This window comes from Misgurnus anguillicaudatus, chromosome 4, assembly GCF_027580225.2.
Source record: "Misgurnus anguillicaudatus chromosome 4, ASM2758022v2, whole genome shotgun sequence".
Classification (NCBI taxonomy): domain Eukaryota; kingdom Metazoa; phylum Chordata; class Actinopteri; order Cypriniformes; family Cobitidae; genus Misgurnus; species Misgurnus anguillicaudatus.
In genome coordinates, this window is record NC_073340.2 from 28,029,382 (window position 1) to 28,055,397 (window position 26,016).

Here is a 26,016-nt window from a genome sequence, read left to right on the forward strand (position 1 = left end):
CAAAGCCAAAGAAAGTGTACTACATCTAGACAATAGACACAATGACTTAAGCAAATTAGTCAATGTTTTGCATGACTACATTAAAAACTTTTAAAAATAGTTTAAATATTTGGTCAATCACAGCATTTTAAAGCAACACTAAAGAGAGGCCCTCTATCGGCCAAAATCGCACTAAAGAAGTTTCCAACCGTCGGGTTGCGGTCCTGTAGTTTGAGTGAAAACTACAAAAACTTGCTTTACGGCAGACCTACAATCCAATCGGAGCCAGCTTTGCTGCCTTAGGCTAAATTATTTACGAGCAAAGAGCAAAAACTCTTTAGTGTTGCTTTAACTGTTTTGTATAATGTCTGCTACATTTAAAGGCGGAGTCCACGATGTTTGAAAGCCAATGTTGACATTTGAAATCACTTAACAAACATGCCCCTACCCCAATAGAATCTGGACCTTCTGTTGATAGACCCGCCCCACACATACGCAACCCGGCAAGGATGTCGGTTAGTAGACGTGCCCCTTACTGCTGATTGACTACAAGTGTGTTTTGATAGTCGGCCCGTCTCCTTTTCCAAAGCGTTTTTCAAACATCGTGGACTCCGTCTTTAAATTACCGATTCTTCTTTCATAATAAAATTTTTAAGCAAAAATTAATGTATATGTATTAATCTGTGAAATAAATCGGATAATGCACTGTTAAAACGTAATAAACTTGTAAAATAAACTTCTAAAGACAGTGGCGGCTCGTGACTGCTCATCCGAGGGGCGCTAATTCAAAATATGTGTTCGGAGTGTCATGTGTGTTGCTTGCGTTTTCAAAATGTGTGTTTGTGGCGTCATGTGAACCATGTGCATCACGTGTTTTGTTAAAATAAGTGCCTGCTACACACGCTTCAAAACCGTTTATGATAAAAGAGATGCTCACGTTCACAAAATACACGCAAGACACTCCCTAACACTAAACTCTGATTACGCATGAGATTATGCGAGTATCTGGCAAACTCGAGCGTCTCTTTTATCATAAACCATTTAGACGCGTCTCCAGCAGGCACTTATTTTGACAAGACACGTGATGCACATAGGTTCACTCGACACGCCGAACACATATTTTGAAATTACGAACCACACACATGACAGGCTACATACATGTTGTGATGAACTTCGCATTGAGCGCCCTCGAAAAAAAGACTCTTTCAGGGTTTATTTTGCCATAATGGCCATCTGACTACATAAATAGTAAAGGGATAGTTCACTAAAAAAATCTCAATTCTGTCATCATTTAATCACCCTCAAGTTGTTCCAGACTTGTATAATTTTTTTGTTCTGCTGAATACAAATGAAGATATTTTAAAGAATGTTTGTAACCAATCCGATCTGGGGCACCATTGACTTTCATTGTACGAAAAATAATACTAGAAATTAGGGCTGTCAAAATTAACGCGTTAATAACGCGTTAACGCAAATTCATTTTAACGCCACTAATTTTATTAACGGAGATTAACGCAACATGCAATTTCTGTTTGACCCTTGGTACAGCCCATAGTTGAATGAACAGAGACGCAGACAAATGTGACTCTCTCTAAATGAGTAAAAGGTTTTCATAGAAATAAGAACATTAAGCAAATCGTCTACCAAATCCAATGCTCTAAATGCTCGTTGGACATCTGATATGATCTTTATTTATACGTCTGAGAGGTGTAACGTTACCGTCCTCCTAATGCTGAATCTAATACAAAAATGCGTCTCAATTCATTTTGGTTTCGCTTTTATGCATGACTTAGAAAATAGACTGCAGGACTTGCTTGATGTTAAAAGAGTCATTAAGAGAGATAAAGTTCGGTACCTGATTAATGTTAACGAGTTATTAAGAGCGACAAGACTCAAAAGCGATCCCCTCACGCTGACTGACTGATATCTGAAGCGCGTGCACACAGACACGCGAGTGCGCGACCCGGATATACATCTACACAAAATTACAGTTTTACAAATATCTGTTTTGATAAGAATTCACGCAGGTAGGCTCTATAATCTGTTATGTTTTAAGTAAATGTTTGGTTAACTGTTGGGTAAAACTATCTGATGTGTAACATTATATTAGATCACTTAGATTTTAAGCAGTCTGTCTCAATGTCAATCAAACAAAAGGAAAAAAAGTTGAACATACATTGATGATGTTTTTGCTTTGTGTGTGCTAAATCTATTAGTTTTACCAGTGATTTTAAGGTATTGATGTGGTAATATAATGTAGGCTATGGATGTGGAAATTTTTGTGGTAATTTGACTCTTTCAACTTCAAACACGTGTAGTTCCGTCATATTTTGCCACATTTCAACAAATCATGCATTGTTCCATGTTTTAATAGAGAATGTCAAAATATGAACAACTATCTTTTTTAAATTTGCTAACTCCGACTCAACCCGCCAGCACAGGTCACAAACGACGCAGCAGCAAACAAAAATGGAGAAAGAAAAATCCTCTGAAAAGAAAATTCATATACAAAACAATGGCTGGTGATTCTGTCAAAATGCAAACAGGCTGTTGTTAACATACATTTGCATAAAGCATCTATATATGTATATATGATTAGAATATTAAAAACCTGAAAAGTGTTAAATTAGGGTAAATTTAGAATGGATAAAAATGTGCGATTAATCGCAGTTAACTCATGAAATCATGCGATTAATCTAGATTAATTTTTTTTATCTATTGACAGCCCTACTAGAAATAAATGGTGCCTCGATCTGTTTGTTTATTAGCATTTTTCAAAATATTTTTCGATGAACTAATTACTTTAACAAATAAACAACCCACCTAATGATTTATTACCCTCACGATCTTTCTAAGTGTTCACATGCCTGTACTTAACATAGACACCACGCGACACTTATGTCAGTAAACTGTATATAATGTCAAAGGACGCATGCATGATCCCTAGGCATGGTCTGACCTCTGACATTTCGACTGATCCAGGCCCTGTGTTGAATGTAAATCTTGTTTGCCTGATGATAAAACATGCACAAAGCAAACGTAGATACTTCTACCGGTTCGGCTTGGTATGTATGGTATGAAGTGGGAGTGACACTTCAGGCATTTATCATAATATCACATACAAAGCATCTCCATTCTCTCCATTAATATACACACGCAGTGGATCACAGAGTCTTGACAGGTTACAAACCAACCTCTGTTAGTACACAAAGGCCTGGTTTCATTTTCAGATTGGACTTACACCCATGGACCGCCTACATTCAGTCACAGCTCACTTGTAAAACTTGTAAAGATTTGATCTTGTAAACTCTAATCTGATTGGCTGAGTTACATGTTTGCTAATAACGCACACAGGTTTGTAATGTACATATTCTGTTTTTTTATTATGTTTTCTGCACAGGTGTCTTCAGTTTCAAAGCATCTGTGCCACAGTCAAACACCCTCCATAGATAAGCATGCGTCATTTACCATACAAGTCACACACAATGTACATGCCAGAACATACAATAAGGTATTATTCAGAGATGCACACACACATTATAGCTGTAAATATATTGGATGTTTATGTATATGGATGACTATTAGATGAGCAAACAATACATTCAGACGCACTCAAACCCACACGCATGCAAATACACAAATATAATCCTTCACAAACAAACTGTGAACAACCATTGTTTAACATAATCACACATTTGGGACAACACATTATCAACACCTCATCCCAAATAGATGACAGCCTGTCTAGAAATAAAATCTAAACAGGTGCAGACGATCCTCAAATGTGTTTGTGATGGTCTGTATGACACTGCCATTTGTCTGAACACCTCATGCACCGTTACACTAGTTTCATGTGGGCAGAAAAAAATTGTTTCTCGAGTAGACATTAAGAGATTTGAGCACTGTATCAAAATCTCTGCCTGCCAGTGAATGCAAAGCTTTAGTGATTCATCAATAAGTGATTCAAGAATAACAGCAACTGTCTGAGATGTTGAATCATGTACTTTTTCATCTTAGTACGCATGATACAGATAGTTGCAAGATTTTATAAATATATTTTACAAAAACTGGGTTTTCACAGACCGGGCCACATACACTCAATAAAAGGATGGGTTATTTTCAATCCAGCGTTGGATTAAAAAGGGACAAAGGGTGTCCCCAGAGTACATATGTGAAGTTTTAGCTCAAAATACCATATAGATAATTTATTTAATTAATGGGTTAAAACAGTGGTTCCCAAACTTTTTCAGCGTGTGGCCCCCCTTGTGTACGGTGCATTTGTGACAAAAAACTGTTCTAAAACTCAACATTTTAATAATAAAAAAAAACATTAAATTATACAAAAAAGTAGTGCTTTTAGCCTTACGTTTAATTACACAGAATTCATGATATATTAATGTATTTCATAAAATGTCATAAAACTGGGGCCCCCCTGGCACCACCTCGCGGCCCCCCTGGGGGCCCCGGCCCCCAGTTTGAAAACCACTGGGTTAAAACATTGGTTAAATTACAACCCAACAGGTTGAAAATGACCAAGCATTTTTTATGCAAATTTATGCACATGGCATAGTTTTATAAATATTTCCACAAGGACATGAAACACTAGTCTTTTCGTTTCGCTCTCAAAATAATCCATCTCAATGAGGTGTCAGTCAAATAACCATTGTTCGTTTTTGCCTTGGAGATTTGCACATTTTCTTTTGTCAATACATCTCGCTGGCTTTGTTGAACGAACTGTTTTCTCTCTCTTTCTCGCTCTATCAGAAAAAGCAGCAGTAATGAAACAGCCTGTTCTCTCACCAGTCTGTTAATTACTTCTCTATTTATTTAGCGCTTGTGCTTTGGTGATGGGAGGCCCAAGGGATTGTCTGACTCCCATGCTAAATAGCCTGCATTCCAATCCCTTGATGCCCAGGCTAATACCATCCCCACTTTCATCTCCCCGCCATGCCAAATTAACAGCCATCTAACTTCCTATAGTGAAAAATAAGAAGAAAGTGGTGTACAACATCCAAGAAGAATGTTTTAAATATCGACAGGGTCAAAAATGGTTTAGCGCTGGTTAAGTGCTAGAATAGATAGCACCTCATTCATATGTTAGCTTGTAAAGTAAACATCAAGCAGTTTAGTATGCTATGCCATTCCTTATGCAAGACCACAAAGGCAGTAAGAATACAAAGGTAAGACAGATCCTGATGAATGTAGCGATCTTCAACATGTTTATAAATCTCTTTCTATACTGTTCTTGGATCTGTGCTTTCCCACTGCGCTTCCATAGCTGTTTAAAAAGTGCATGGAGCAAATCTGATCTTAGATCAGCTTTTCATTGTCATACTCTCCCTGCTGAAGGGCCTCTCATTCCGGCCTTTAGCTGTTGTGGGAGCAGTAGCTAAAGTCTGTGTCCATCTGCATAAGAATGCTGCCCACTTCACAGACGAAGGAGGGAGGCCGGAGGAATGGATGAAAACTTTTCCTGTTCCCCTCAAGCCCTTTAATTCCCTCTCCCCTTTTTATTAAAACTTGACTGGGTTGTTTCTCAGACTCCTGCCTGCGTATATTCTATTCGTGCCAGTTTCTGAATTGAAACCCCAGAGATAAAATTTTGGTTTTGAACATTTTATAAAATAATATTGGTGAAGCAACTGAAAAGTAGTTGGTTTTAAAGACGTATGCTTTCAACATCTATTAAACTGTGCATGCCAATACTTCAATATTTGTTAATGCAGAGGAATGCAGAAAAACACTTTCTTGTTTTCTCATATTTAGTTCAGGGTTTGTGTGTAATTGGTTCATTACACTTACTAAAAAAAAAAACACTTACATGAAAGTGCATTGAGTAAACTGGGGCTAGTTGTCACATGGGAAGTTGTCATCATGGCAATATCTCAGTAGTAAGGTTTTAACATCAAAATACAATTTCACAAATGTGTGTTTTCTCTGTTTTTCTTTTTTTTTGAATCCCTATATCAGGAAAAGTTGTCACAATGTTAATTGTTTGTCTTGGGTAAAATTAGTAAAAAAAAAAAAAAAAAAAAAAAAAAAAAAAATATATATATATATATATATATATATATATATATATATATATATATATATATATATATATATATATACATACATTTGGATTTTTTAACTGTGAATGTGCATTGGAGTAAAAATGTGACAGGTATTATCCTCATATTAAAGTATGCATTTATCCCATTAAAAGGGTTTCTGTAGCTCAACAAGTAGCACAGTAAAGGTCATGAGTTCAAGTCCCACAGAACACACACTTTGAATGCACTTGTTAGTCACTGGATGAAAATGATGTCCAAATGTCTTGTTCTGACATAAAAGAACCATCTTTGGTACCCCAAGGAACCTTTCAGTCAAAGGTTCCTAAAAAGCATTCATTTCTTACCTTCTGAAAGTCTAAAGAATGCTTTTTCCACAAAAATAACCTTAAGTAAAAAATGAAAAATCGTTAATCTATGGAATTTTGTGGTATAGGCCTACCTTAATTTTTTTTAAAGGGTCGGAGTTTGTATTAATCATCATGATTTAAAGCATATAAGTTTGTTTTTGTTTGTGGTTGCATATGCGTGAGAGAAAGAGAGAAATCGATCAATGCTGCGCAGACCTTTTGGTATTTGCCATGAAAGTATCGCGAGAGCACAATGCTTTAGAATCGCTCTCGCGATACTTCAATTTCTTACACTGGTCGGTCTGCGCAGCGCTGCATGAAGTCGAACACGCCTAAAGACAGACTGTACAAGTTTCTCCTCCCATTGGCGAGTTTGCACGCTTGTAATGTCGAGCAGTCTAGCGGGGATCGCGATCATCATGTGACAGACAGACACTCAACAGAGAAACATCAGTCGCAAGTAAAGGAGTTTGCTCAGCGCGAGACGAAGTGAACATTGCCGTGCTTTTAAAACCCGTTATTCCGCTATATCCGTTATACGTTCTTACAGAAAGGCGGGAGCGGTTAAAGTGCTGAAGTGAAGCTGGGGACGATTAAAAAACATTCACCGAAGACCAGACGCGCAAATCTCAGCGGGCATGCGGGACTTTTTGGACTTAATTCATCACTGTACAAACATATAAGAGCTGTTATTTGCCTTTATCAGTTTAAACCTGTCAACTGATGGTTGTCGGCGAAACAAATCTGCAACATTGTGTGTGAAAGAGTAGTAGCAGGGCAAGACTTCTGGAGTAAATAAAACGGGGGACGCAGATTAAACCCCTCCGTCGGATTTTTTGTCAGGGGGCAGTAGTGTTTCCCCTTAGCACGTATTTATTTTTTAAGGTTTTTAGGCAAAATTTCAAACATGGTTGGGGAAATGGAAACGAAGGAGAAACCCAAGCCGACTCCTGATTATCTGATGCAGCTCATGAACGACAAGAAACTGATGAGCAGCCTCCCAAACTTCTGCGGCATCTTCAACCATCTCGAGCGACTTTTAGATGAAGGTGAGAGTCTTAAGTTTTTGTTTAAACTGAACACATGAATGTGTTTTTGATGGTTATATACGCCAATAGACTTTGAGTTTGGACATACTTGACTAAAAATGTCCTAGTTGTTGGTTTTCGTTTGTTGTAAATCACTAAATGGTTCTCTTATTACGACACGACACGACTGTATAATTCATAATATCAGACTGTAGGGACATCTATTTTTAAGTTTTTCAGGTTGTCAGACTTAAACTAATCCATAAAACTATGTTTTTTTTCTAAACATGACATAGCTAAACAACTAGGCTTGCATTCATAATCTAATTATAATAATTGTGTAGTCATTGCTTTGGAAAAATGCCTAAAATATTCTACTTTTAAAAAAATTAACCATGGTTTAAATATAATAAAAGTACAATAATCTAATTTTTGGCTTATTTATTACTTTTTGCCATAATTTTACAATTTTACAAGCATCATTGTTAAACTACAATTCCTGTAGCGAGACAATTTGCTACATTTGTGGTTACTGTGGTGTATCTACAAATATAGCTAAGCTGTGGTTAGTGTAGTACCACTATTTTCTTAAAGGACAGGGTAACCCAGCCTTTCAGAGGACAATCATTTCCTTAAATGACCTTCAACGGGTGTAAAACTGCCCTGCCCGGGTCACACACGTGAGGGAGGTGTAAATAACTGTTGATGTCAATAGAAAGTTCCGCTGCATGCGTGTCTGTATTCGACAGGGGGCGCTGTACATACAGTTCATATGAGGGGTGTGGAGCCCTTACAACACCCCTAAACTTAAATAACAATACTTTGTTTCTTAAAAGTATGGGGTGTGGAAAGTGATGACACACATTTACTCTGATACGCAATGATTATCTGTTGAAAGTGAGTAGATCCATTTTGAAAAAGTGTGGCAAATGCATGATCAGTGTTTTTATTTTGCTCAAATGAATGACAGAGCTACATGATCCGGATATATTATTAGTGAATGTGTCTAATCAAATCCAAAAGACAGACTGGTATCATTTCCAGCACATTTGTAAAATTAACACACACGTCCTTATGGGCCAAAGTGCAGTCAGATGGTTGCAATTGATTGAGTATTTGGGAATTAAGTTCTAACCTGTTTTTTTTAACACGCATCACATTAACAAAGTCATCTGTCTGAACATAATCTCTCTCTCACTCGCTCACTTTTCTCTTGCTGTTATTCTAATCACACAGCACGTGGCCCTGGCTTATTTCATTCTCAGTGTATTGCTGATAATCCAGTGTAATGATATAAAGGTTATTGCTGCAATACTTCTACGAAAAGAAGGGCGTTCTGGTGTATTTATTTCCACAGTATTTTGTCATTCATATTACTGTGAATTTGGTTCATTGGTACACTGAATCTCTCTGCATTCATCATAGCTCGCTCATAGCATGCTGATGTATGTGTGTCATAAATAACTTTACTAAGCTCAGGGTTTTCAGTTCCTCTCTTTGGAGCTAATTTAGCCTTGCCTCTTCTCCTAGGCCAAATGCAAACTGATTCGAATATATAAACTGAAATGTAATCATTAGATACATGGGTGGAAGTAAGATACGTTTTATTTTATATACTTTGATCAGGCTGTCACAGTCACAGAAGGGGCTTGAAATGACCCACTGCTTTTTGTATTTGTCTTGACTCGCCGTATATTTTACTTTTATAAGGACCCCAGTTCTGTCAGGTTATTTTTAAGAAGGCTGTGTATAATAAGCTTGGTACTTTGTCACTCACCCAATGCTTTTTTTACGCCAGAGAAACTTATGGTGGGAGTCTGCAGTTTTAAAAAGTGTTTACATTTTATTATTTAGCTTTTTTGAACAAATAGAAAGTGTCCACCGTTTCAGTTCATCTCTTGATTTTTAAATGTTCTTATTCTGTTTTCTTGTCCTGTTATTGAATTTGTTTTCAGCATAAGCGATTGCTGCCTGAACATACAGTACTACAAGCCATTGCACATTTGGCAACTTGTATTTAATGATCTGCGTTTTTCGTTTATTGCTCGAGGCGTTGTGTAGATCCAGTGTGTTTTAAGAGCAATGCTCTGTTTCTTCACATGTATTTGTGTTTCCTCTGAGGAGCAGAGTTTCTGTTGGTATGCTGCTTTTTTATTTATTTATTTGAGTAATTAAACCATCATAGAAAGGCATATCTGGGAGAGGATCCAGAAGCAATACTGTTGTTCTGTACTTATATGATGTAGATATACAGAAGGACAACTGGACCCTTAGGAGCCTTTAAGTCAATTACAGTATTGATATAAAATATTACTTTTCTGTTATTTTTACTGTATTTTGTTCTGAAACAAACGGTGCATTCACATAAGCACGCCAGTTGCCTTTATTGCATCAGATTACTAATATTAGGCTTGTTTCAAAGGGTGGTTTACACAAAAATAAAAATTCTGTCATCATGTACTCACCCTTACAGTAAGTTTTATACAGCTTTGTTCTGCTGAACACAAAGGAAGATATTTTGAGCAATGTTTGTAACCAGACAGTTTTGGAGCACAACTTCCATAGTATCTTCCTATATGGAAGAAAGAAAATTTACACAGGTTGAGAATGTAAATGATGACAGAAGTTTAATTTTTGGGTTAACTTTTAACAGTTGTGTGTAATTGAGTGAACCTTGTTATGCTTCCCTCTTATTTTGTACTTTCAGTCTGTTGTAACCATCTCACTTAAATCTATAATATGTGCTTGGAGCTTTTTTGTAAAATGCATGTCTCTTGTGTCGTGCATTTTTTAAAGGGGTAAAAGTTGTTCCAGACAAAAATGTTGGGTTCTTGTTGGTGGTGCTTGACCTTTGATTGTTTTCATCACATGTGGGTCTTCAAAGTTAAGCTTTGAAACGTGGTTCTCTGCTCATCCCTTCCACACATATGCTGGCACATGAGTGATTAAAAGATGTCCCACCTTTGACCTATATGCATCATATGACCATGATTAAGACACACACACACAGACATTAGCGCAGTGTAGTGGAAGAAAGATCACATGCTTTTCATGGATGTTACCACTTCATAATTGTTAAAGGTGCCGAGTGTTCTACAAAGAGAGAGTGTTCAATGTCTTCTTTTTGTTACATTACATGTCTAATTATGTCTTGTACTTAGTAGCTGGCATTTGCATTTTGTAAGCATGCTTTGCTTAAATGTCTTTTATCATGTGTTTGTATGTAAGCAAGTTGTGTACCTGTGTGTTTAACATTTTATCTCAAAATACATGTGACATCCACGGTCTTTCATTTTCGACTGCATTAAGTCGTTACTTCAGCCACATCCCGTGACACAGACAGAACAAGGCGTAGAGAGATTCAAGGGAACCAGCATGTGGATCGAGAGCAGACCAGATAAATAGTGTTTCACAATAGGCAGTCAGGCTAAATGTCCCAAAATAAATTAACTTTTCTGTAGGAAATGGGTGTAATGGCACATGTTGAGCTCTCTCTTTAACACCATGACACACAAAACTAACAGGGACGCACGGGGACTTGAGGACATCAAAAGAAAGGACAAGTGTTTATAGAAGCAAGTTGTTCCTGCTCAATCGGTAGAGCATTGAATTACTACACTGAAAAAAACTTCTGGACATCGGTTGCACATGATTAAATTAGGTTTTCTAAAAATAATTTAATTTTAATAAAACTTGATTCAATCATGTTGAACTGGTGTACATAATTATATTAGGTAGATACAACAATTTCTTTAAGGAAAATCTTTTTAACTTAATACAATCATGTGCAACTGAAGATTTTTTCAGTGTACTGCAAAAGTTTGTGTTCAAATCCAAGGGAACATGCATACAAAAAAATGGTATAGCTTGAATGCAAAGATGCCAAATGCATAAATGTAAATATAATGTTTATTAATTTAGTTAAAATTTTATATTTTAATGAAAGATTATGTGAAGTGTTTGGTTCCAAAAACGCGATAAACCCCATAAAAAAAGAGTTACTGCCAAAATCATTATTATATTAGGTCAGTATTAAATGTAAATTCTTAATTTTACGCATAATCCAATGTCTGCCGTGTTATTCTGTCATCTTTTTTCCCAAAACGCAATAAACGCCACTCCTCCTTTTCTACAGAATGCAATAAATCCTCTCCACAAATTACAGCGCACCATTCCACGCATTGTAAACAAACAATGGCGGCACGTTGAGTACACAGAATCCTAGTTTTCCTTCATATTGTACTTCGTGATCAACAAACAAACAAAAACAAAATAATACTTTAATTGCATTGCTAAACCTGTGGTTGTTTTCTGTGACGAGAAAGAAACATAGGCCATCAACATCTAATAATTTACGTAAGAAGCACTCGGGAAACGGAAAATGCCGGTTGCATGTTCCCCCGACAGCATCAAACTCTCTCGTGCTAACACATTGACCCCAGGGGATCTTATAAAAACTTTTATTTTACGCAAAGTCAACAAAAATCGAGCAGGACCAAATATTTTACAGCTAATTGCGGTAAAAAAGTTCAGCGACGACGTCCCAAGTATAACCGCATGACAGTGTTCTTAATATGACAAAGTAAGTGTTTTGGTTAATGCCATTAATGTTTATTTTTTTAATCAATGGATATCACTAGTCAACTAAATGAATATAACATGGCAAAGATGAATGCACATATTGTATATATTATATATTGATTCAATAGATTTATAGCATTTTGAAAAAAAAATGTCATGGATTTATTGCATTTTGTGGAAAAAATAATTATTTTTTATTATAAATCTTGGAAAATCAAATTATGGATTTGAATATTTTATGTTTTTATAACCTAAAGATGCTATGTGAAAGTTTGTAACAGAAAATAGTGGTTTTCATCTCGTCATTTTCTTGGTATAGAAAACACGTTTTTACCGAAATTATTCAAAATGGATTTATTGCGTTTTGGAACCAAACTCTTATAGAGATTTTATTTCTTTACTAGGGATATGTATTAAAAAGTACATAGGGATTGATTGATTTGTTGATTTGTGTGATCTGAATTAGACGTAGTCTTATCTAAATTAGCCACAATAGTACCTTCTCTGAAATAAAGTTTGGATTAAACACTCTATACAGGGCTTTTAAGAGAACTTGCTTTGAATGGGGATTGCCAAAGTCAATGACACTGGATTTAGTTATAAATCTCAAACAAGAAAAAGAAATAATAATTTTTAGTTCCCAGGGGCTTGATTTGCATTTACATTTAGGTATTTAGCAGACTTCCATAAGTGAGGAAAACAACAGAGCGATTCAACCATTTGAAAGTTCTTTTTTCTTCTATTGCAATTCATTTTTGTCTTTCTAAATTTGTTTTGTCAAAGGCATGGATTGAATATAGTATCCCAAAGTTTTTTCGGACACATAAAATGTGTCAAAAACAATGGGTCTCATGCATGGGTACGCACAAATTTGTTTGTAAAATAATGCGTTCGGACGTTCATGATTCAACAAAAACTTTCATACTAAAATTTCTTCTAAATGTTTGCAAAAATGTAAGAACAACTGCGCAATAATCATGAACAAGGAAAAAGAACCCTATAAAATATATCTGTGTTATATATTTTTTATATAGTTTTTGTTGAATCATGATTTGTAAGTTACAGTGAATGAGACCCAATAAAATTAAAATACATCATAAACAATATCAAGCTAGCTAAGTGACATCTACGTAATTACTTTTTATCCACTTGGTCCCAAATTCCATTAGTGTGAGTATGCAATCACTTTCATTGAACTTTAAATAGAGACTCCATAACATTTTATGAAATGTTTTTTTTTTAAGTGCTTGTGCAAACCCTTTTCAAATCAAATGCCACCTGATTTTAAAGTGTTATTTGTTATTTGCTGAAATAGCATTTAAGTATGTCAGTTCATTGTCAGGTCAAATCTTTGCGTTTCGAACTGCACATCTCATGTGTTTAAGATGTTTCTGGATTGCCTGCACGTGTCTGTTTCTCTTTGCTCCCTTTGGCAGTTTTCCTTAGGATAAAAGATTTAAAAAAATGATTATTGGGTGTTTTCTCTGAATTCATCAGCCTCTTCTGCTCTTTATCAGACAGCTCTGCTGCATCTGTTAATACTCAATACTTATCTCTTCATTAACTGCCAGTTTGCCTTCCTGTCGTCTTGACATATCCACACAATGTCTTTCTGAGCCTGAGTGCAATCCCATCACGCAATCACAGCAGCAAGTTACCCTGACATTCACAATTGTATTATGATGATGTCACAGAGTTTACCAGCAGAGTAACACAAATTGTCACGCATATGAATTTTAATCAGATTGTCAGGAGAATCTGAGGAATAAGTAGGCTACAGTAAAAATAATATACACAGGTTTTACGTTTGCATAAACATTAGGATAAGTAAATAAATTATGATGTCATTTGACATATCTGGGATGTTTTATGTGCATTGTATCCAAGTCACAAGTTCTTGGTTAAAACAGCCAGGGTTAAAACGGCACAGCTTCTGCCACAGGAATGGCCTCTAAATCTGAAAACAACTTTCAGTTGACAATTTATAACCAGAATAAATGACAATACTGTTATTGTATGTGCATATTTGTTTTCACGCTAGCACTAACAGCCTAACAATTGTGGTAACTGAAGAAGTCAAACCGTTTTCTGGCAGTAGTGAGTATCCAGATGGTTACACTGTTTGAGGTCTACTCTTTCATCCCTCTTGCCACCTTTTTTACCTTTCTTTATCATATTTCTCTGTTCATCTCAGCGTCTCTCATCTCTCCCACACATCCACAGATGGCCGACTCTACTGTATGTGTATGTAAGACTGAAATAATCTGTTTTGTTTCAAAGCTTTAACTCAAGTGGTCGTCCTGCACTTTACTGTGGACTGCTATATCTAAAATTCATAAGACTCATAAATCAGTGCCAACTTATAATTAGTTGCACCAAATATAATAGTTTTATTTATGTATATAATAAAACTGCAGTTCTGCATTTTTCCACACAATGGCCCTTAAATCTGTTAATTACTCAAATAGATAAAATGACCGGAATGTCCATCGCTTTCATTAATTGTTCATACATACTATCTGTTCCCTATTCTTGGTGTCTCCACTTTGCCATTGTTTATGTGAATCCGAGCGTGTGTGAGACCACATCTCCGAACCTTATGTAATGACACACAACTGTGATGTAGTGTTTGGTCGAGTACCCACTTTGTCTTTATGTAGCGTCAAGCGTGGTTTCGCAGGCAACAACTGCTTTGTTCACTAAACGACGAAGGAATGTGTCTGACACCTCACATTAGATCAAGTGCTTTCCACCAGCACAAATCTTTTTCAACATCTTTGAGAAATCTAAAAATGTTTCCAAATTTGCCCGTTTTAAATTATTTTTAACAGTCCACGAGTGACTTTACTGTCAGTATGAAATTAACTAGAAGGTAGGCGTAGAAAAAACTTAAACCAGACAGATGACAGCGTATTATTAGTAAATAACAGTGTCTGTATAGGTTATCTGTGTGTGGATCTGTTTGTTTAAAGGGCAGGAGATCTGTTGGTATTACAGAGGTGATATTTATGTCTCGGTGATGTAGTCCCTGTGAGCTGTCTGTCATACCAGATCATGTGTATCATACTGTAGTGTCGGACAGCTAGACTCTGATGACAGTTAACAAACACAAACTGTAATCAAAGAAGTGTCTCTCTCTCCCCCTCTCTCTCTCTCTCTCTGTCTGTCTGTCTCCTTTCTGTCTGTCTGCCTCTTTCTCCCTCACAGATAAATGATGGTCTTTAAAAGCAGTAGGAGGGCCTGTCTTATGGTTTTTGTCTTTAGTGGCTTTGGAGTTTTGACCAGTTGCCTGTAATGGTTGTTTTTAGTGCATCTGAAGGTTGTTCTAATAACAGCCTGGGGGTGGAAATTATATGTCACCTAATATATCATCTCAGCTGTTTTGCTGGGAGGAATATCTGTGATAAGAACATACAGTAGCATCTGTATTTTTTATTGCTTTTGGTATTTTATAAGAATATTCACTATCTTTCTTGCAGACCTGGAAGCATATAAAATTATATTACTTTTTTACAAATTAGAAAATTTGTTTTGTTTTTATATCCTAAATCTAATGACATGTTTTTAGTAAACTTAAAGGGACTGTTCACCCAAAAGTGAAAAATCTGTCATCATTCGCCCTTATGTTGCGTGGAACCTGTATGAATAGTTTCTTTATTTTGTTAAAGGTGCAGTGTGTAAAAAGGATCTCTTGACAGAAATGCTAAATAATATACAAAACTATATTATCAGGGGTGTATAAAGACCTTTCAAAATGAACCGTTATGTGTTTATTAACTTAGAACGAGACCTTTTTATCTACATACACCAAGGGTCCCCTTACATGGAAGTCGCCATTTTGTGCCGCCATTTTTCTACAGAAGCCCTTAACCGACAAATTTTCTCAGACGATGACATGTTTGTCCGGTGGCAGCTACTGTAGCTTTTCTATGTGTTTCAAAAGCGAGGGGTGAGCAGTGGATTAAGCCGTTGGTTGCAATTCGCAACCTCACCACTAGATGCCGCTAGATGAAATTTACACACTGCACCTTTAACACACAAAAAAAGATGTTTGAATAAATAATGCAAACCACACAGTTGACAATACCCATTGACTTCCATCGTAGGAAAACTAAGGGTGCGTCTCATTTCTCTGTCTTACCCCTTCCCCTTACCCCTTCACCTCGGTTTTGCACGTTCATGCGAGGCGAAGTGGTGTCTCAATTCTCAGTTTGATCAAGGGCTAGGGCCAAGGCGTAGGGATACATAGCCCTTGAAACGAAGTGTGATAAGGACCACACTTGAAAGAGAGGGGTAAACGTTAACGTAGGAATATCTCAGGAGAGACGGCATCAAGACGTTTTATTGATGAATGTCGAACTGTCAAGGAGTCACACAAATGAAAGTAACGTTATTTTCTGCAGTTTAATTGAGATTATATTATGACACTCATGTTTTATGATACTTTTAATAAAATGTTCAAGCGGTTTGAATTGTAATGTTTTTGTTTTGAATAGCTAGTTAAGGCTTAAGGCGCTAGCTAGCAGCTAAGTTATGCGCTATTTGATACCACAACCTGAGACAACGGCATCTTCTTTGTTTGTCAACGCTTGTCTGTTTACGTAGCAGCCAGTTAGCGGCAAGGGAAGGTGACGCAAACGGTAATCGAGTGGTGTCTTATTTTTTAGACGACCGACCTGTCTTACCCCTTTCCCCTTACTCGGTTTCGAGGGGCAAGGGGAAGACGAAGACAAAGGGAAGGGGTAAGACAGAGAAATGAGATTGGCTTTAACAGGATGTCAGTGGGTATCATAAAATGCTTACTGTCATTCATTATAAAGTCTTTTTTTTTTGTGTTCAACAGAATAAAGAATCTCATACAGGTTTACAACAATATAGCGGTGAATTTTAATGGCAAAATATTATTATTTTACAAAATCATCCCAAAGATTTCATATTATTGTCGTGCCTAGTCTCCTACACAGTCACACAAAACCAAAAACAGTAACAGTAAACAGTAACTTCTGCCAGAATGTTTAATCCCCTTTTAGCACTCAGTCTTAAGTGACCAGTTACTCAACTTAACAGTCATGTCCACTTAAAATGCCAAAATGTGTAAATCAGTCACCCTTTGATTCTGGAAAGCTTTCAAATTCTTTATTTTGATGGTTGGTTGTGTTTCATACGGCGCCATTTATTTCTGCCTTCAGTTGTATTCACTGATTGTCTGTATATGTGGTCAAACCAATGATAACATGTGACCATGCATGCAAGATTCATTATTGACATCCAAGATTAGAGGTCTGTGTTGTCGAGTTCTTATCAAGTACAGAAAATTTGCATGTGTTTAGTCAGTCACATGAGAGACATGCTTGTGGAAACAATCCTCATTCTTTGGAATGGGTGTAGGTGGTGGTGCCGCCGTCGTGGGCGGGGCTTAGAGGAAGACGGCACATCGTGTACTGAAGGGTTACTGTGTTTCCAATCTTGTGAGTTTTTTTATGTTGGGAGGATCCAATGGCTAGCTCGGCTTGGGGTTATTTTGAGGTCATATTAATCTGCAGACCCGGGCCAGGCTTTGATGTTGTCGTCTTGAACCATATTGTACATCAGTGAAAATCCAATCTAATATAGCACTGCTTCTTCTCAATATCCTCCAAAGAGCTTTTGTTAAATAATAATGATTGCCTCAGTCTTTTAAGTTAGTCTCTTTGGAATTTCATGGTTTGGACCAGGGTACATTCAAAGAGCTGGTGTCTGATTCACTCTTTGCGAATGCACATCATGGTGCATCTCGCCATGGCTGGCTGCGCTTTTTGCCCTTTAGGATTTGTTTTGGAATTAGTTGCATGAACTCAACAAGAGTTTTGCAAGCTGTCGGAAACAAGTTACTTTAAAAAATAAGTAGATGCAAACTTTAACGCTTCATAGATCTACTTTTGCATATTGCATAAGTGCACGTGCACCCAAAAATGTCCCTTTTATTATTGTGGTGCAAGACAGCCCCAATCTCTTATTACTTTCATTATATGGACAAAAGTGACCAATACATCCTTTTACCTTTTGTGTTTCACAAAACAAAAAAGTCATGAGTTTGAAACAACATAAGGCTCACTCTCATGACCAAAAGTATTTTTTGTCCATCATTCTTTCTCACGCTCTCCACAACTCTTCAGGGTTTCTTTGTTTCATAGAGTTTTTATTGTGTGTGTTTGGCAGAGATTGGACGGGTACGGAAGGACATGTACAATGACACGCTGAACGGCAGCACAGACAAAAGGACGTCTGAACTCCCGGATGCCGTGGGGCCCATCGCACAACTCCAAGAAAAACTCTATGTGCCTGTCAAAGAGTACCCAGACGTAAGTATATTCAGTATTCACCATTTTTGAGGCATTCAACCTATAAATGGCTTGCGTAAGCCATCTCTGCGTAAGCAAGGATTGCAACAAAAAATACATTTTATATGCAAATTCATTTGATTGTTTCAAAGAAAATCACGTGATTTACTTATGAAAAAAGGTATGTTTAATTGATAGCAAGAGAATAATGTTAATAAAAGATGCTTTATAGCTTGATTTAAATTATTGTATTATGCATGGTATAATTTACATTTTAACGTACATACAAAATGGGCAGTACTTACCCCTATAAATATACTATTTACACCACATTATTTTGTGTTTTATGTAGACTTAAAGTGCATGTAAATAAAGCCAAAGTGGGGCGTTTGTAACATATGCTTTCGTAGATAATTCAAATAGCTGGAATTCGGTCCACTAAACACCAATACCTTGTGTCAAGACGTCTATTATCTCAGGTGGGTCCTGGGGGATGAGGTTTTTGGTTGTTTGCACTTCGGTCTTTGCCTCAGGGGAACAGGAGAAGTCTGCCGTAGACTAGATCCAATTAAATCATCTCTGCCAGGACAACATCAATCAAAAGACAATAATTAGCATGGTAAATACTGCTTAATACTGAGTCTGGGCATTGTTTGATGACTCACAGCCTGTCTTGCTTTATATTTATACATTGTGGCTTTTAAATGCATGTTTTCAAACGTAACATTGGTGGTTTCTGGCCCTGAAAACACAAACTTTTGATGACAGGTGTCAGATTCTATTTTTTTTAATACAATTTTGCTGCTTTACGGGCTGTTCATATTTCGCATCTAAAAGCGTGCAAAAAATGCGACCACGCAGTATTCTTCCTCCTTTCCAACATGGTTTCGACATGGCATTCTGAAGGGTTGTAGTATTTTTTACTCGCTGCAGCACTAAATAACGTTAAAATAACGTATTTCACAAAAGACATGAAATGTGAACCCCCCTTTTAAATCAATAGTTGTACTGTAGACAATGTGTATGTGCACAGGCGTGTGTTGTTTCTTTATAAAGTAACATTTGTGTCTACTGGCCTGGGGTCTCATTTATAAAACTGTGCGTAGGATCTTTACTAAAAGTATATGTACACACAAAAGCTGAAAATGGCATATGGCAAAACATATTAAGACTTATAAAACAAAGCAATGTTTGCTTAATAAATCACAGATCACCTGCAAGTGTGCGTACATGAATGTTCCTCAGATCACACTCTGCAATCCCATTCTCTCGTCACGTTTGTTTTTTTATTGATCATAACCTTTGCATTGGAACTGGTGTGCGCACCTTTCCAGCCCTGTTTTGTGAGTAGCAAGCTTCATAAATGAGGCCCCTGTTGTGCGTAATAAAGCGTTTTAGTCATTTTAGTGGATCAGAGTAAACACCGATTTTTTTTTTTTTTTTTTTTTTACGTTGTTGTGTGTACAAAAACGTTTACTTTTACGACATCGTAGTCGTGTAAACATAGCCTAAGTTTAGAGAGATGTTAAGAGTGTTTCAGACTGACAACTCGCACGTTTCTGTCATCTTAAGAGAAGATAGTAGTGGAAAGGGTTAATCAAGTTTAAATAAGAGACGAGTAAAAGGAGCTCCAGTCTTATCTCTTGTTTAGTTATAATTAACCTCCTGCCATTGACCTCAATATCAGGGTGAAACTTGCCTCACTCTTGCAAACATTTGGGCAAATGTACGAAATTAGTAAAAACAAAATACCTCCACATCTTGTTTAAAGTGCACTTACTTCATTGCTAAAAAACAAGGTTATTTTTTGTATTTTTTATCAAATGTGTTCTCATGGTTTATGGTTCAAAAAACACACTATTTTCCACATAACTCACATTTTTGTAGCTCCAGATATACTGTCATCTTGACACGCACTGATTTTGTACAAAACTTGGCGAGCTAATCTGTAGATTGTAGGGGTGTAACTGTACGTGTATTCGTACCGGACCATTTCGATCCAGGGCTTTCGGCACGGTGCACATGTGCACCGAATGGCCGAATGCAATCTTTTGTGTGCAGAACATAGGTCAATTTTCGGTTTACACACGAACGTATTAAGTGGCGAAAGTCTCTGTGTTCAGCGCAAGTCTTCTGTCAAACATATAACATAATTCGGCCCTCAGAAAGATTTTTATTTACTTAGTTGTATATTCGTTTGCGTTTATTGATGTAAACGTTTGCGTGTGTCGTCTAAGCACGCGTTAAACGCTTTTCAACGCGCTGTTTTGTTCTTTCAAAAGTGCGGGAGAGGTTGCGCGTCTTTTGTTGCTATGCAATCATGAGTCGCGCTTTCTGTGAGAATAAGGAATGCGTGAACAGATTTTTCATCTGTACCTCACGTCAATCATATCATTGTCACAATGCGATCAGTTAGTCGGGACAGAGAAGAGCTGTATCCCGGGCTTACTCAGCTGTTACTCGGCTGCGGAGGGGTTCGTTAGTTTAAGTAACAGCTTACATTGGCGACACAAGCAAAGATTAGGAGAAACGTGCAAAAGATAAAAGATGGATGCAACTCACTCATCTTAATATGAGTGTATAATAAGTATATCATCATGTTGCTTGCTATGCAGTTACACATAGAGCAGTAATATTATTTTTATACAGAGATGGGACATAACCAATTTAATACTGTGACTGAAAAAAAAAATCCAAAATAAATCAAAACATAAACATTTTTTGGTGGCAAAAATGTAGGCTTATAGACGGTTTCATCGGATGCACGTGATACACGTCTGGATCCTAACCTTACTTCCGGTTTTGTTTTTTTTAAGGTCTGACTAGTTGCTAAACTGATCTCTTGAACAAATGCCTTGTCGAAAATAACAAATGTTTTGGTTTCCTAGGTAATCTATGTGTTGTTTTTTTTCTTGTTATATAAATAAACTACGTTTAAAGGACTTTGTTGTTATTTATTATTAGCAGAGTTTACCGGAAGTTACGTGCAGCCGCTTGTTTATGTTGTTACTGCTGAAACGGTCTATAGTTCATAAATGTATTCAGGAATTGAATTTGTTAGTTTAGTGCAAGGTTTTAGTAGAAAAAGTTTAAGAAAAGATTTACCTACTGTTATAAAATAATGTAAAAAAGTTTGTTATTTAGCGGAGAACTTTGCAGCAGTACTTTATTTATTATTCTTTTTTTATTTTATATATATTTTATTTATTATGTTTTAATAAAAAAGTATAAAAAAAATTGTTAAAAAAAGTTTATAGTAATAAACAACCTGCAGTTTAATGTATGTATTTTCACCCTTTCTGTACCGAAAATGAACCGAACCATGGCTTCAAAACCGAGGTACGCACCGAACCGTGATTTTTGCGTACCGTTACACCCCTAGTAGATTGTGATTGCCCTGAATACCTCTGACGTCAGCTGGAAATGTGGCGCTCCTTACCATGTTTGAAAGATTTGCGCACAATGCAATGATGACAGGAGGTAACTTACAGGTTGAGTATGAAGCGGGAGGAATTATGATAACGTTGGTCTTGTCCACGTCAACAAGCCCAGGATGTAAACTGTTGCCTACAATCCATGTGTTTGCTGTTTGAGTCCAAGAAAAGAGATTTACTTTGGAGTTTTGAGGGAATAAAAGTTTTTGTATGGATAAGATTAATGGATGACAGCATTTGACTTTAGAAAGTAATGAAGTCATTGGGAACAACACCGCACCACCCCCAATGGTCTGTATTTCATAAGCAATATTTCCAAATTATCATTATTCAGGCTCAACAAATAAAGATGTTTCCTATTGCAGGAAAGCAGATTAGATATTTTCTGCCCCAGCAACATAAATGTTTTTAGCAAATTTTTATTTTTACAGGAAAAAATTAATATAAAGTCATTTTTTTGCATTTGTTATAGCACAAAATTTTATAATGCAACTAATACATTAAACCTCATAAACACCTGGTTTAAAATTATAACGTGTTACAGATTTGTCTTACAAGTCGTTCTTGCCAATGACACCTTTATTTTTGTCCTATCACTTTTGCCCCCACCTTTGTAAAATCTTTTTTTGTTTTTACACTTTGTTGACCATTATCTTTTATAGATCTGTCTGAGGCACAACAGATCCTCACCTTATCTCCACCATCAATCATCAAGCTTGTTCTCAGAGCGGCTTTGCTCTTCTGTAATAGAACCAGAGTTCAGATAATCCTGCAGGAACCTGTCAGGGATGCCGGTATCTCTGGCTCAGTGTTAAATGTGGGTGAGAGATACTCCTGTCACAGGCTTTTCTGTCATCCACAGCCTGACTCGCTTAGAGAGAAGGATCTGGAACACTATCACTGTTGGTGTGGTCCATTTGAAAACAAATGTGAAATTGATGCGGAGGTGGGGATGGGTGGAGGTACGGTAATTTAGTTTTTTCATGCTCTTGCTGAAAGACCCTTCAGGCAGACAATGGATGATTTGAAGGTTTCACTCGATGCTTTTAAGACTCGAGCTATTTGCTGATCATTATGCTTGTCTGTTTTGTTGTAGTTTATTTAAAGCACGTAAGATGCATTTCTTCAACCTGTTAAATAGCACAAGAGATAAGGTCAAAGTGTTTACTTATAGTGTTCTGCATTGATCACAGCATTGAGTTGGTATTATAGGATGGGACATTCATGTTATATGAGGCTATCACACTACACTTTTCATTCCATTACTTCCATTCATACACATGCAAATGTGTCAAATCGGAAACGCAAGCTCGTGCGAGAATACTTTGCATTTCTCTGCATGCTAAAGTTCAAGACTCTGACCTCTGAATTTGTATGATGTGGAGACATGATCAGTAGCAAACCAGTATGTCACAGCATGACCTTTCTCTCTACTGAAAAGCAAAGATGGACGAAACACTCCCGACCATATTCGCAGCAACGGTCGAAAAATATTTGCATGCTCAAAGTCTAGCATGACATATCGCGTCTAAAACCGTGCGGAAAACGACACCGTCGGTTGGTTGTTGTCTCATGACCTGTGGTGCGCTTGCCGCATTCTGAAAAGTTGACATGCGCATCGCTTCCATTATGAGCGCATATACCGTGCGCCTACATTTGAGATAACGAACTTGAGCGCGCAAAAGATGCGCAATGTGAATCGCCCCTTAGAAAGCATATTTTTAGGCAAGATGGTCGAGTATAGTAAGAGCAGGGTTGGGTAAGTTACTCAAAAAAAGTAATTAATTACTAGTTACTAATTACATCTTCAATCATGTAATTAGATTACTTTACAAATTACTCTCTACAAAAAGTATTTAATTACTTATTACTAATTACTTTCTAAATCCTATTTAGTACATGATACAAGGATAGGCTTGAAATGGCTCGAATAAATAATATATAAAAGTACATCAATTATTCTGGTCCCACTTTAGGGTCCAATTCTCTCTGTTAACTAACTATTAACTACTTTTGCCTCAATATACTCCAACAACTAATACTAAAGAAGTTATAGATTTTAGGTATTGGTAGAAATGGGAAGGGTTAAGGATGTAGAATAAGGTTTTGCAGAATCAGGCATTAATATGTGCAGTATTAATAAACAGCCAGCATCTCATTAATATTAATGCTAATAATCAACCAGTTAATAGTGAGAATTGTAAACTTAAACCATGTTAAATCCACTATTGTATTATAGTATATATAATTGTTTAGAGTCCATACACAGTATTTAGTTACATCAGAAGTAACTGTAATTAGATTACAAGAAAAATAAGAGTAATCCCTTACTTTACTTTTTCAAAGGAAAAGTAATTTAATTACAGTAACTAATTACTTAGTAACTAGTTACACCCAACACTGAGTAAGAGTCATCCATATTTTTGATCCCTTTGCCTGAAAGAGGATTTTCTGTAAAGTTCAATTGCAAATTTTATTCACAGCTATACCTTTAAGACATGCCCCCTTCACATTGCTGATTTCAATGTAATCTTGTATATGTCCTTCACTTTCAACCTCTTTGTCACAAGACAACAGGTTCAAGAACAATCCCCACTGAAATGTGGCAAGCGTTAAGTTCGCAATTATGCCTCATGATCCAGCAAAAAACTATTGCGACATCACCTCTTACTTGGCGTAACAATTACAATCACCCTAGCCAAAAACACAGAAGCCAACAGCTTAAAAACATTGCACAAAACAACAATAACACAAGGATGCAGACAGACAGCCCTCCATCCAAACAGTAGCCCGATGAGATCAGTTCCAAATATACAGCACAGAGGCATCATGGCCCCCAGCAGCTGTGGAAGGACCGAGAGGACCTCAGCTTTAAAAGGAAGAGAATGCATTGTGACCATGATAGAGATGCAGCTGCCTGGCTTATCACTCAACCCTTGTGACAGATAAGGTTAAATGCTGAAAGAGCCAGACTGCAAACGTCAAAAAGCGCATGTCCTGGCCTTGTGTCTGGTAAAGGGACAGTGTGATAAATCACAGTTCACAAGTCATTGACATCGCTTGAGTGGTGATTTATCGAACTATGGCTATCTCCTTTAGCGGGAAAGTCTTGCATGGTTTTGATTAATGTTTTTTTCAGATGTTACAGAGTATAATTTTACAAGTCTTGTCTGGCTTTAGTGAAGAGGGAAATCAGTTTTATTGTAATCATTTTAGTGCATCTCATGGGTAGGTTTGAAACTGATCCAAGGTTGGGATTTGTGATATTCAGTGTGGTCTGACCTGCTGTCCTTATGTCATTTTCTCAAAGCAATGATAAATGTCATTGACCGATGAAGCAAAAAGTCACAGCACTTGATAGATTTGATACAACTGTGAAGTTGCATACAAGCAAAGCCCTCTTTAGACTATCAATGATATGTAACTTTTGTCATTTCATGGCTGTTAATTATGGTTGATCTTTATTTTTTTGCTTTCAGACCCCATAGTTAAAAACGTATCTACTTTGTTCCACCTGATTTACATCAATGCAGGAACATTGTGAAGGTTTCCTATTGCAAATGGTCTAAACCACATTTGGTCTCCTGGATGTTCCTCACTCATAAAAGGGGATTAGACATTCCACGCATTCTGCCAGGGCTTACTAAATCCCTTTGATTGAATTTTACAATTATGTTATCATCCAACACTTGCGTTTAAGATTAGCCACAAAGCTTCCATATGGGAGAAGCATTAGCTGAGGATGATGGTCTGTTTGTGTTTTTAGCCTTGAGGATGTGACCATCGCTGTCTCTTTTAACCGTGTTAATATGCTGCTCATAAAAGCATGAGCCCCACGTGCACAGCGATAAAACACATCATTGTGTTACCTAAAGAGTACATGTTTGTATTGCCAAGATCTGGTTACAGATCTTCAGTGCTTGGATGCTCATACCAGATGTGTGAAATGCAGATGTGTTTCACTGAAAGAACTCTCTTGTCTTTTTGATTTCTCTACACAGTTTAATTTCGTGGGAAGAATCCTGGGGCCCCGCGGCCTGACAGCCAAACAACTGGAGGCAGAGACGGGCTGCAAGATTATGGTGCGAGGCAAAGGATCCATGAGAGACAAGAAGAAGGTGAGAAGAAGGTTCTTTCTTTTTCTTCTCTTTCCATTTCTTTCTTTCTTTCTTTCTTTCTTTCTTTCTTTCCATTTCTTTCTTTCCATTTCTTTCTTTCCATTTCTTTCTTTCCATTTCTTTCTTTCTTTCTTTCTTTCTTTCTTTCTTCCA

General features: G+C 36.9%; 1 protein-coding gene across 4 annotated transcripts in view; it reads left to right on the top strand.

Moving 5' to 3' along the window:
- Positions 1-6,738: 6,738 nt before the first annotated feature.
- The window catches only part of qki2 (QKI, KH domain containing, RNA binding 2), a 43,881-nt gene continuing 24,603 nt past the window's right edge, over positions 6,739-26,016 (top strand). For 2 of the 4 annotated variants that reach the window (XR_008636891.2, XM_055175702.2), the window contains exons 1-3: positions 6,740-7,431; positions 18,190-18,332; positions 25,747-25,863. Coding sequence is in view for 3 of the 4 variants with exons in the window: in XM_055175702.2 (XP_055031677.1) it covers positions 7,290-7,431; positions 18,190-18,332; positions 25,747-25,863 (402 nt within the window). In the remaining variant the exon portion in view is untranslated. Of the gene's footprint in view, positions 7,432-18,189; positions 18,333-25,746; positions 25,864-26,016 lie in introns of all 4 variants that reach the window. The other 2 variants (XM_055175701.2, XM_055175704.2) reach the window with 2 other exon arrangements.